Here is a 12999-nt window from a genome sequence, read left to right as displayed (position 1 = left end):
GAGAGAGAGAGAGAGTGTGAGACACAGAACCTGAAATAGGCTCCAGGCTCTGAGCTGTCAGCACAGAGCCTGACACGGAGCTCAAACTCGAGAATGACAAGATCATGACCTAGGCCCAAGTCAGCCACTTAACTGACTGAGCCACCCAGGTGCCCCATTTCATGTTCTTATAAAATCTCTGCTACCTCCATAGATTCTGGATACTAATCTTTTGTCAGTTACATGTAATACAAATATATTTTCCCAGTATGTAGTTTTGTTTGTGGTGACTTTAGAAAAGCAATCAGATAATTGTTACAGTTGAATTTATCATCATTTGTACTTATAGTTTGTTCTTTGATATCTTTTAAAGAAATTCTTCTCTACTCTGAAATCATAAAGCTATTTTTATTTCTCCTATATTTTCTAAAAATTTTAATATTTTCTTTTTCATTCTTAGGCCTTCACATACTTTATAAACACAGGTTTGGATATAGCGTAGGATAAGGAAAACTCAGATTGGATCTAACTTTATCTTTTTTCATGTGGATACCTAGTTGTGCCAGCGCCACATCCTGAACGGTTCATGGTTGAGCCGGCAAAAGGTGGGACTAGCCAAGTTGCCCATTCTCAAGATTTCAAGGATCTGGAGCTGAGAGTGAGCACCCCGGGCACCTGGCTTGCCTCATTATTTCCCTGTTTTGCTGTCATTCTCGCCTTCCAGGGAACCCAGCCCATGGCAGAAAGGTCTGTCTTGATTCACACACAAAAAAGATGTTGGGTCTCCTGTCTAGGAATGTAGGTTCCTGAGACAGAAGAGTCTTTGTTTAGAAATTTTACAGTTACCATACATGCATATTAGTTTTAGGTGTGCAGTATAGTGGTTCAGCAATTCTGTACATCGCTCAGTGGTCATCATGATAAATGTGCTCTTAATCCCCATCACTTGTTTCACCCATCCCCCACCCATTTCCCTCCCGGTAACCATCAGTTTGTTTTCTACCATTCAGAGTCTGGTTTTTGGTTTGTCTCTTTTTTTCATTGTTTTGTTTTTTAAATTCCACATATTAATGAGATCATATGGTATTTGTGTTTCTCTGACTGGCTTATTTTGCTTAGCATTATACGCTCTAGATCCATCCATGTTGTTGCAAATGTCAAGATTTAATTTTTTTTTTTTTATGGCTGAGTAATACAACATTGTGTGTGTGTGTATCTCACCTCTTCTTTATCCATTTATCTATTGATAGACACTTGGGCTGCTTCCATAAGTTGGCTATTGTAAGTAATACTGTAGTAAACATATAGGTGCATATATCTTTTCAAATTAGCATTTTCTTATTCTTTAGGTAAATACCAGTAGTGGAATTACTGGATTATATGGTAGTTCTATTTTTAATTAAAAAAATTTTTTTAACATTTATTTATTTTTGAGGGATAGGGAGACAGAGCACAAGTGGAGGAGGGGTTACAGACAGAAATGGAGGCACAGAATCTGAAGCAGGCTCCAGGCACTGAGTTGTCAGCACAGAGCCTGATGTGGGGCTTGAACCCATAAACTGTGAGCTCATGACCTGAGCCCAAGTTGGATGCTTAACCGATTGAGCCACTCAGGCAGCTCTATTTTGAATTTTTTGAAGAACCTCCATAATGTTTTCCATAGCAGCTACACTGATTTGCATTCCCACCAACTGTGCACAAGGGTGCTTTTTCCTTCACATCCTCACCAACACTTGTTGCTTGTTGTGTGTGGTGTTTTTTTTAGTTTATTTATTTATTTTTGAGAGAGAGCAAGTGCGTGCATGCACAAGCGCTGGAGTGGTGGAGGGGCAGAAAGAGAGAGAGAGAGAGGGAGAGAGAATCCCAAGCAGGCTCTGTGCTGAGAGCATGGAGCCCTGACTGTATCTCAGGAACTGTGAAATCATGACCTGAGCCAAAATCAAGAGTCAAATGCTTAACTGACTGAACCACTCAGGTGCCCCTGTTGTGTTTTTAATTTTAGCCTTATGACAGGTGTGAGGTGATATCTCATTGGAGTTTTGATTTGCATTTCCTTGATGATGAGTGATATTGAGCATCTTTTCATGTGCCTCTTGGCCATCTGTATGTCTTCTTTGGAGAAATATCTCTTCATGTCTTCTGTCCTTTTTTTATTTGGGTTTTTGATATTAAGTTGAATAAGCTCTATATTTGTTTTAAATACTAACTCTTTATCAGATATGTCATTTGTGAATACCTTCTCTCACTTAGTAGGTTCTTTTACTTTTCCTTTGCTGTGCAAAAGCTTTTTATTTTGATGTAGTCACATAGTTTATTTTGCTTTTGTTTTCCTTGCCTCAGGAGACATATCTAGAAAAATGTTGCTATAGCTGATGTCAGGGAAATCGCTGCCTGTGCTCTTCCAGGGATTTTATAGCTCCACGTCTCATATTTAGGTCCTTAACCCATTTTGAATTTATTTTTGTGTATTCTGTAAGAAAGTTCCAGTTTCATTCTTTTGCTGGTAGCTTTCCAGATTCCCCAACACCATTTGTTGAAGAGACTGTCTTTTAGTTATTGCATATTCCTGCCTCCTTTGTTACAGATTAATTGACCATATAAATCTGGGTTTATTTCTGGGTTCTCTATTCTGTTCCATTGATATAGATCATATAGGTATCTATTTCTGTACCAGTTCCATACTGTTTTGATTACTACAGTTTGTAGTATATCTTGAAATCTGTGATACCTTCAGTTTTGTTCTTTTTCCAGATTTCTTTGGCCATTAACATCTTTTATGGTTCCATACAAATTTTAGGATCATTTGTTCCAGTTCTATGAAAAATTCTCTTTGAATTTTGATAGGGATTACATTGAATCTGTAGATTGCTTTGGGTAGTCTAGACATTTTAACAGTATTTGTTCTTCCAATCCATGAGCATGGGACATCTTTCCATTTGTTTGTGTCATCTTTAATTTCTTTCATCAATGTTTTACAGTTTTCAGAATATATGTTTTTCACCTCCTTTGTTAAGTTTATTCCTAGGTATTTTACTGTTTTTGGTGCAGTTGTAAATGGCATTGTTTTCTTAATTTCTCATTCTGCTACTTCATTATTAGTGCATGCAAATGCAACAGATTTGGTATACTACAACCTTGTTGAATTCATTTATCAGTCCTAGTAGTTTTTTGGTGGAGTCTTAGGGATTTTTTATGTATATAATATTCATATCATCTGCAAACAGTGACAGTTTTACTTCTTCTTTACCAGTTTGGATGCATTTTACTTCTTTTTCTTATCTGATTGCTGTGGCTAAGACTTCCAGTACTATGTTGAAAAGAAGTGGTGAGAGTGGATGTACTTGTCTTCTTCCTGATTTTAGGGGAAAAGCTCTCAATTTTTCACCATTGAGTATGATGTTTACTGTGGGTTTTTCATAGATGACCTTTATTATTCTGAGGTAGCTTCACTCTGATCCTACTTTGTTGAAGGTCTTTATTATGAATGGATATTTTACTTTGTCACATGATTTTTATGCATCTTTTGAAATGATCATGTAGTTTTCATCCTTTATCTTATATTGATGTGATATATCATATTGGTTGATTTGTAAATACTGAGCCACATTTGCATGCCAGGAATAAATCCTATGTGATCATGGTGAATGATTTTTTTAATGTATTGTTGGATTCAGTTTGCTACATTTTGTTGAGGATTTTTGCATCTATGTTCATCAGAGATATTGGCCTGTAATTCTTTTTTTGTAGTGTCTCTATGTGATTTTGGTATCATCAGCCAACCATGCTGGCTTCATAGAATGCAATTCATAGAATAAATTTGGAAGCTTTCCTTCCTCCTCTTTTTTTTTGAACACTTTGAGAAGAATATGTATTAACTCTTCTTTAAATGTTTGGTAGAATTTGCTTGTAAAGGCATCTGGTCCTGGACATTTTTTTCTTGGGAGTTTTTTGATTACTGATTCAATTTCATTACTGGCAATCGGTCTGTTAAAATATTCTGTGTCTTCCTGCTTCAATTTTGGAAGGTAATATGTTTCTAGGAATTTATCCATTTCTTTTAGGTTGTTCAATTTGTTAGGCACTTAATTTTTCATAAATATTCTCTTAAAATTCTTTGTATTTCTGTGGTGTTGGTTGTTATTTCCTTTCATTTCTGATTTTGTTTCAGTCCTTTCTCTGTCTCTCCCTCTCTCTCTTTCTCTCTCTTTTTGATGAGTCTGGCTAAAGATTTATCAATTTTGTTGATCTTTCCTTTTTAAAAATTTTTTGTTTTATTTATTTTTTATTTATATATATATTTTTCAATTTTGTTGATCTTTCCAAAGAATCAGCTCTTGGTTTCATTTCTATCGGCTTTTTGGTTTCTGTTTTGTTTAGTTTTGCTCTAATCTTCATTATTTCCTTCCTTCTACTGGTTTGGGGTTTTGTTTGTTCTTCTTTTCCAAGCTCTTTTAGCTATAAGGTTAGGTTCTTGATTTGAGATTTTTCTTGCTTCCGTAAGTAAGCCTGTATTGCTATAAACTTCCCTCTTAGAACATCTTGTGCTGTTTCCCCAAGATTTTGAACCATTGTGTTTTCATTTTCATTTGTCTCTGTATTTTTTAATTTCCTCTTTGACTTCTTGGTTGACTCATTTATTGTTTAATAGCATATTATTTAATCTCCATGTATTTGTGCTCTTTCCAGATTTTTTCTTGTAGTTGATTTCTAGTTTCACTGTGTTGTGATCAGAAAAGATGCATGGTATGACTTTAAGTTGTTTTGATTTATTGAGGCTTCTTTTGTGGCCTAATATGTGATCTATTCTGGAGAACATTCCATGTGCACTTGAGAGGAATGTGTATTCTGTGCTTTTAGGATGGAATGTTCTGAATAGGTTAGATCCATCTGCTCCAACACGTAATTCAAAGCCACTGTTTCCTTGTTGATTTTCTGTTTGGATGATCTATCCATTGATGTAAGTGGGGTGTTAAAGTCTCCTACTATTATTGTATTGCTATTGACTACTTTCTTTATGTTTGTTATTAGCGGCTTTATGTATTTGGGTGCTTCTATGTATAGTTCTTATTTACAACTGTTATATCTTTTTGCTGGATTTTCCCATTTATGTTTATGTAGAATGCTTCTTTGAGGTAGGAGAGTCATTATGAAGACAAAGGTAAAAGAGCCCTGAATCTCCTGTCTGGTCCAGGCTAAAGAAGGAGAGAAGTCTGGGTGGGAGAGGGAGGGGAGAACAGGTCCACTGTATTGTCCCTGAGGTCCTATGGAAGACTTTTATAGTTTTATGACACTTTGGGGGGGGGAGGGGCTAGTACAACAGGGATTGTCTCCTCCATGTTGTCCCCTTCAGTGAATCTGAAGGACCCCGAAAGGTTTGGTACTTGTAGATTCTGCCCCTTGCCTTCTCCAGAGAATGTGGGAAGTTCTCAAGGGCACCTCAGAAAGTTTAAGCTACCCTATAGACAGGGGACATGGAACAGTAGAAGTAGAGAAAGATTTTCTTCTTTTGGTTCTCTTTTACTCTTCCTAAATGTATCTGGAAGAAAGTCTTCCATTGGTCTAACTTGTCTAGCCTCTCCTAACACTTGCTAACCTCCTTTTTAACTCCTAAAGATTGGACCTGAAGCTTTGGAGACTCAGGGGCTATGATATCTGACTAAATATTTAATACATTCTTTTCTTTTCATTGTATTCATTTTTGGAGGGTAGGCTTCTATTCTGGCAAGTAATGGCAGTTTGTTATTACTGATACTAATAGAAAGTTCCTTTTTAAAATTTATTTATTTTGGAGAGAGAGAGAGAGAGTGAGAGAGCAAATGAGTAGCGGATGGGCAGAGAGGGATGGGGAGAGAATCCCGAGTAGGCTCTGCACTGTCAGCACAGAGACCAATGTGAGGCTTGAACTCTTGAACTATGAGATCATGACCTGAGCAGAAAAAAAGAGTTGGACACTTAAACAACTAAGCCACCCAGGTGCCCTGAAAGTTTCTTTTTAATACAGGTGCTAGAGCAAAGAAGTTTATTATACGTATATAAAGTCGTATGGATGTGTGCATTTGGATAACGAGATGTAGGAAAGGAGAGTCACCAAAATGGTGATGGTGGTTATCTTACAGTGATTTTTGTTTTCCTTATTTTTGTGTGTGTGTTATTTGCATTTTTAATAATGAGCATGTATTATTTACATAATCAGAAAATAACTATTTTTGTTAGGGATAAAGGTATATATATTTAAAGGAATATATTAAGTACACAGTAATACAAGGAATATGTGGATTTGGCCACATGGTTGACTTAGCCTGATGTAAGGCTTATTCTGGGAGACTGTGAAGAATGAGGAGGAGCTGGCTGAACCCAGGCTAAGAGCAAGGACAGGCTGCCTATCATGGAAAATCAGGTGCTAGCTCAGGGGCTATACTTTGTCCTTTCAGTATTATTCAGAAGATTCCATTTCAGAGTCTCAGTTATTTCTTCTGAATCAGGTAAAACATTGATTCTTTTTGGTGGGATGGTGTGTTAGACTTTTGTCTAGGCTGCATTTACATGCCCTTGGTTGAGGTGGATAAAGGGAATCTGTCCAGGGTCTAGATGTCTCTGATTTGTGAGTGCTGTCCTGTGAATAGTCTCTTGTACCAGAGCAGACAGGAGAGAGACTTCTATGTGGGGTTTTTTCCCATCTGCAGAGTGCCCACCATCTGGCTCTCTTCCCAAAGAATCCTGGCAGCTAGTGCCAGTTCATAGTGCTGGCCCTTCCAGAGGGAGGGCATAATTTAACACATGTCCCTTGGGCAAGCATTTCTGATGTGTAGCCCTAGGAATTTACTGCCTTCAGGAAAAGGCTGTTTTTCAGATCACACCCAAGTTACTGCTGTTTAATCTTTAATGGAGCCAACATTGTCCAGACACAACAAAGAGCAGACAATTAATCCTAGACCTTCATTGGGAATTCATCTGGCTTTATGATCTGATTCCTGTTCTGGGTGTCTGATTATGGGCTAGAGAGGAGTTGGGCTGATGGTGTCCACCAATCATGAAATAATAAAAACCATGTAGCCACTAATCACTAGACATTGTAATCACTAGGACCAGACAGTCACAAGCCCTGCCCTCTTGGAGGTGGCAGTCTGACAGAAGATGGACACATAATGGCAGGTGTGAAGAGGTTGTGCAGCACAGGAGGAGGGGGCCGCTGTATCACACAGCAGTGATCTCTGAGAGACGGGCAAGGAGGGGTGTCTGACCAATTGACATTTAGATTGAACACAAAGAGTTTGCCAGGTAGGAAATGTGGGGAGAAGTCCAGGAAGACGGAACTGTATTTGCAGAAATCTGGAAGCCAGAGGAGCTCTGCTGTGTCCAGCTGGGAGATGCCCTTTACGTGGTTAAAGAAGAGAGAACAGGGTGAGAGGATGAGTAGGGCCAAGATCCTGTAGGACTTCCTAGGACACAGGAGTCCTCAGCCAAGGGAGATTTTGTTCCCCAGGGACATCTAGCAAGGTTGTCACAATTTGGCTGTCACAAAAGTGTGTGTGTGTGTGTGTGTATCGGGGTGGGGGATAGGGTGTTACTGGCATCTAGTGGGAAACTGTCAAAGGTTCTGTGAAATGTCCTGCAACGCCCAAGACAGCCCTTAGCAAAGGGCTTAACAAAGAATTAGCCTGCCAAAATGTCAGTAGTGCTGATGTTGAGAAACCCTAACCTAGGACCACTTCAAAGACTTTGTTCCTTATTCTAAAGTCAAGGGGAAGTCATGACAGGGTTTTACACAGGAGAGTAACATGATCAAATTTATATTCTATGGTGATTAGTCTGGCTACTTTGAAGAAATTTCAAGATCTAGCTATTCCAGTTTGGGGCAACTCTCTTAGTAGTTCTGGGCCATTTTCCAGCTTGGGAATTTCTAGCCTCTATGATTTTCCTTTCCCCTGTGGCTTACCTTTGATTACTTTGTGGCCATCTAGGTATCTACCAGGGCAGGGAAAGCAATTCAGGTACATAATCAGAGCTAAGCAGGCCAGGGAATTTTCTACTGGATATAAAAGGTACTGTCCTAGGGCCTGCAAAATATTTAAGGCCATTGTGGCAGGAAGAAAATGTTCCTCCAAATATGTCAATGCCCTAATCCTCAAAACCTGTGAATATAGCAAAGGGATTTTGTAGGTATGATTAAGTTAAGGCACTTTGAAATGGGCAAATTCCCCTAGATTGTTTGAATGAGTCAATGTAGTCACAAGGATCCTTATAAAAGGGAGACAGGAGGTCAGATTCAGAGGTGATACGGTGACAGAAACAGAAGCCAGAGAGAGAGAGAGAAAGAGAGAGAGATTTGAAGATGTCATGCTGCTGCTTTGAAGAAGGGGGATGAGACCAGTAGTAAAATAATAAATTTATGTGTCAATAAATTTCTGGCAATTTGCTAAAATAGCAGTAGGAAACTAATGTGGCCTGGAAAAAGTTTTTGTTTTTGATTTTGTTTTTTTAGTAAACTATACCCCCAATGCAGGGCTCAAACTCACAACCCCAAGATCAAGAGTCACATGCTCTACCAATGGAGCCAGCCAGATGCTTTGGACCTGGAAAAAGTTTTAATTGACTCAGAAATAAACAAGGGAATCTGCAAAGTAGACATGAATAAATGTCATTTATTTTATTATTTGTTTTATAACAATTAATACATTCAAAATGGTATAAGGACTAACACAACACACAACCAGGTTATTTTCCACCCAACTCAAGAAATAAAGTAGTTCTAATACAGCTGAAGACTGTTGCAGACTCGTCTTGGATTTCATCTCCTTCTCTTCCTTCCAGAGATAATCAGTGCCCTAAATTGGCATTTATTATTCGCAAACATTTTTAATACCCATATCACCAAACAATATGTAGTACTACTTTGCATGTTATTTTATGCACATGAAATTGTAATGTATGTTTTCTTATGCAACTTTCCATCTGTTTCTAAAATGTTCTGAGAATAATTCTTATTGATGGATATGGCGACTGTATATTACCCTATTGTGTGAATATGTCATTCTTAATTTATCTATTCTGCTGATACACACACTTAAGTTGTTATCAACTTTGGCTATTACAAACAGTAGTGCCATAAACATTTTTGTACCTGTCTCTTGGTACCTTTCTGCAAGGGTTTCTCTAGAGTTGGTTCCTAGGAGTGAAAGTGCTGGGATCTTGGATAAACAGCCTTTCTGGAGAGTTCCAAACCACTCTTCAGAGACACCTGGCCAATCTACATTCAACCACCAATGCATATAAACCTGGCATTGGTGTTAGTCTTGTTAGACTGTAAAATTTTGGTTGAGATGATGGGGGTGAAATGATATATTATTGTGGTTTTAACCTTCCTTTTCTGTATTACTGTGGAATTGAATATCTTTTCCTATGTTTATAGATCATTCCTATTTCTTCCTCTGTGAATTGCCTGTTCATCTTTTTGCCCATTTTTTTTACAGGGTTGGTTGTCTTTTTCTCATTAGTTTGTAGAAATTATAGGATTTTGGATACTAATAATTTTAGCTATATTAAAATTAGGTAAATTAATAATTTAGTTATATGCTCTCCGCCTGACCGCTGCCGTGCCGCCATCATGGACACGAGTCGTGTGCAGCCCATCAAACTGGCCAGGGTCACCAAGGTGCTGGGCAGGACCGGCTCGCAGGGACAGTGCACGCAGGTGCGCGTGGAGTTCATGGACGACACGAGCCGTTCCATCATCCGCAATGTGAAAGGCCCCGTGCGTGAGGGCGACGTGCTCACCCTTTTGGAGTCAGAGCGAGAAGCTCGGAGGTTGCGCTGAAACTGTGGCTGGGTCCTGGCTGTCGGGGTCCACCACTCGCTCACGGGGATGATCTGCGATTGTTAATAAAGCGTTTACGTTGTAAAAAAAAAAAAAATAATAATAATAATTTAATTATATATGTTGTAAATATATATATTTTTATAATTTAGCTATATATGCTGTAAATATCTTCTCCCATTTTGTGGCTTGTCTTTTCATGAACACATGGTGTCTATTGAGGCAGGAATAGCGTCTCATCCAAGACAGTATTTGGGCAGAAATTCAGTTCCATGGCCCCTATAAGATCCTGGTCTGTTACTTAGCATCAAGGTGTGGCTGATGCAGATAGTTAAATGGTGCTCCATAAAACAATTTTCAGAGTTGAGGAGTGTATTCCAGAGAGTCTCAATTTTGTTGATAATTCATTATGAAATGATATCCACATATTTATTTAAATCAGCCATCATGAATTCAATGACTGCAGGGGGCCAGGTGGGTAATGTGAAGACTGGAGTGGGCTGGTGGGGCATGCACCCCTCCTGGGGGCAGCTATCTGATGCTGCCCTAAGTGTTTTAATCCTCATCACAACAATGAAGTGGATACCAGTTTAACCCTCATTTTACAGACAAGGAAACAGGTTTAGAGAGGGTAAGCCACTTGCCCAAAATCACATAACTAGAATGTAAAAGAACCAGGATTCAAAACAAGTCTGCCTGCCTCTGTGGCCCACACTCTTAACTGGTGCTAAAATGCTGCTCAAGGCACAAGGAAGATGTCCTGTTTCTCTTAATCCCACTATAAGAAATATGGCAGTGCAGATGAGATTATAAACGGCAACCGGCATTGGGCCTCAGTGTGGGGAGTATTAGGGCATGGTGATAACTGCAGCAAGCTGGAGAGGAAATGCCTGCTAAGTGGGTCTTTCATTCCAGCTGACTGATGTCAGCAGGGAACACAGACCTGGTGTTGCCAGATCTTCTGATTTTTTTCAAGAGAAGCTGGAAAGCCAGAGTTTTGGGGGAATGGCAACTGATTTTTAAGTACTGGCAATCAAATTCAATAATATTATGATATGTCTTAGGCCAAATAAAATATTTTTGTGGGCTGTGACTTTATGACCTTTTATTTGGCCCAGATGATGTTTTTATTTACAGCCTGAACCACCTTTGAGAGTATGCAGTTCCCTAAGAACTATATGAAATAACATTTTGTTCTATTTGTAATAACCTCTTTCAAGTAACAAGAATTTCCTGTATTATAATGCTCAGGCATTTGGAGTCCCCAGTACGATCTCACAGGCTTTGATCATATCTCATGTTAGTTGTCTTCTTTGCAGACAGAAGTTGCGATTGATAAAATAGTCACAGAACCTAGGACTGATGTTCCGCTGAGCCTTATGGAAATTATTGCTTTTTGATCCCAGGCCAAAGCAAGTGTCTTGATGTCTGTAATTTCCTTGAAAATACTGCAGTATTGTGGTGTAATACTGTGTACTTGCTAGTTAGATTAAGTTTCAATTCCAAGGGCAATCTACATCCACAGAGTGTCAGCTAGCATTATATCAAAAAGGCCATCTGCCAAGGTGGTCCCTGCAAGCGCTTGAGTAATCTGTATTTTGATGTACAGCAGATACTGTGAGTCAACCCAACAAATATTATAAATGGATGAAATTAGTGGCCTGATTAACTAGCATGAAGAATGATAGAAGGGGGCTCTCATTGATCAAATTAGAAGATAGTCAAAGTATGTGAATAGGCTAAAATAATTTAGAGGCATTCTTCACATTTGTCTGAACAGGAGCTAAGAGTCTGCTAAGGCCTTTAGCATGCACCTATAGGGATGGTGCCAGACATTTGATTCTGAACCACTCCTATTTCCATACATATCTTTCAGAGGGCTCCTAGGTGCCTGATCCTGATGACAAAGATAACGAATCCTGCCTCTGCAATGTTGTTGACTGTGCCTCCAGTTGACCATGCATGCCAGGTAGTGGATGGATCACTTAAAAAGACAAGAGCTGGGCCTTCATTGAACCCACAGAGCAGGTTGCATGAAATGTTCTGTGCCTCACTGCTCATGAATGTTTGTTTAGAAAATGTCCACAGAGGGTGTAAAGTTTGTTCTGAGACTTGCTTTCATGATAATTTAATAACAAGATAGTGAGTGAACATCTGACTCTCACCTACTTCAAAACGTCATGGGCTACTTAAAGACTAAAATTAACTCAGACTAGTTCCCAGCAAGAACATGGAGGATTTAGACCTCAGAGATGAGAGGTGGCAATTGAAAGCCCCAGGACTATATGATCATCCTTCCTTCCTGTGCCTTCCATGGGGCAGATGGACCTTTGAGACCAGACTGGAGAGGCCTTTCTTCTGTTTCTTTCCCCAGCTTTGTGAGGTTGCTTTCGGGGTCTGTTGAGAATCTGAGTTTGCAAGAGCCCTGTAGAATCAAGTAGCTCCTGGAAATCTGGCCCCTCCCACAAGAGGAAGCAAGGAGAAAAGCAGGGGTGCAGGGAGCCAGCTCTGGGGAATCCTTTCCAGCAGACATTTTAATCCAAAGTCTGAATTAGTCAGAAAGGTGGTTTTTCAGTATGTATTTTTTTTTTTTTTTCCAAAAGCATCTTCCATGGCTATGCTGTGCTGGAATCCGGGAGCCTACAGACTCTTTCCTTGTTCTTTAAAGTTTAACGGAATATCTTTCTGTTTCAGTAAATAAATTGATAAATATAATAAAGCTCTCCTTTAGGGATTAGAACAGCACAAATCAATTTTCCCTGGAAGAAACTCCTCTGTTTTACCTTTTCTTTAAGTCCATTTGTATCTCTATGAAATCTTCACTTTATAAATTTTTCCTTTTTCCTATTTATTTATTTATTTATTTATTTATTTATTTATTTTGCTATGGTCCCTAAAGGCTTACTGTGGTTCCCTTCAAACTTCAGCATCCATCTCCCCTTCAATTCTTTTTTATGCTCCTTAGTCTAAATCTTCAAAATTATACTCCAGTCAGGGACTCTCCTCTGTTCCAAGCAGAGATGAGTATCACTGATTCCAAAGCATCCCTGTTTCATGCATATATACCTTTTCTCTCCAATGAGAATTTAAACCTATCAAGGACAGGATCTATTTTTAACTTCTTTTTCTTACAGTACTTGTCTTATACCACCTACTCTACAAATAAATTCTCAGTAAATAATCACTTCTCATTCCAATCTGGGGCA

At 38.8% G+C, this 12999-nt stretch overlaps 1 protein-coding gene across 1 annotated transcript; it reads left to right on the top strand.

Annotated features, from left to right (window-relative positions):
* Positions 1-9558: 9558 nt before the first annotated feature.
* LOC120237162 (40S ribosomal protein S28) lies at positions 9559-9883 on the top strand. The gene has a single exon (XM_039240338.1). It carries the CDS (start codon positions 9584-9586, stop codon positions 9791-9793), a length of 210 nt encoding a protein of 69 aa, XP_039096269.1. The 5' UTR covers positions 9559-9583; the 3' UTR covers positions 9794-9883.
* The last annotated feature ends 3116 nt before the right edge of the window (positions 9884-12999 follow it).

Source organism: Hyaena hyaena, unplaced genomic scaffold, assembly GCF_003009895.1.
Source record: "Hyaena hyaena isolate Hyena2069 unplaced genomic scaffold, ASM300989v1 scaffold_173, whole genome shotgun sequence".
Taxonomy (NCBI): Eukaryota; Metazoa; Chordata; class Mammalia; order Carnivora; family Hyaenidae; genus Hyaena; species Hyaena hyaena.
Note: the sequence above shows the minus strand (reverse complement) of the source record. Positions and strands in the feature narration are given on the sequence as shown.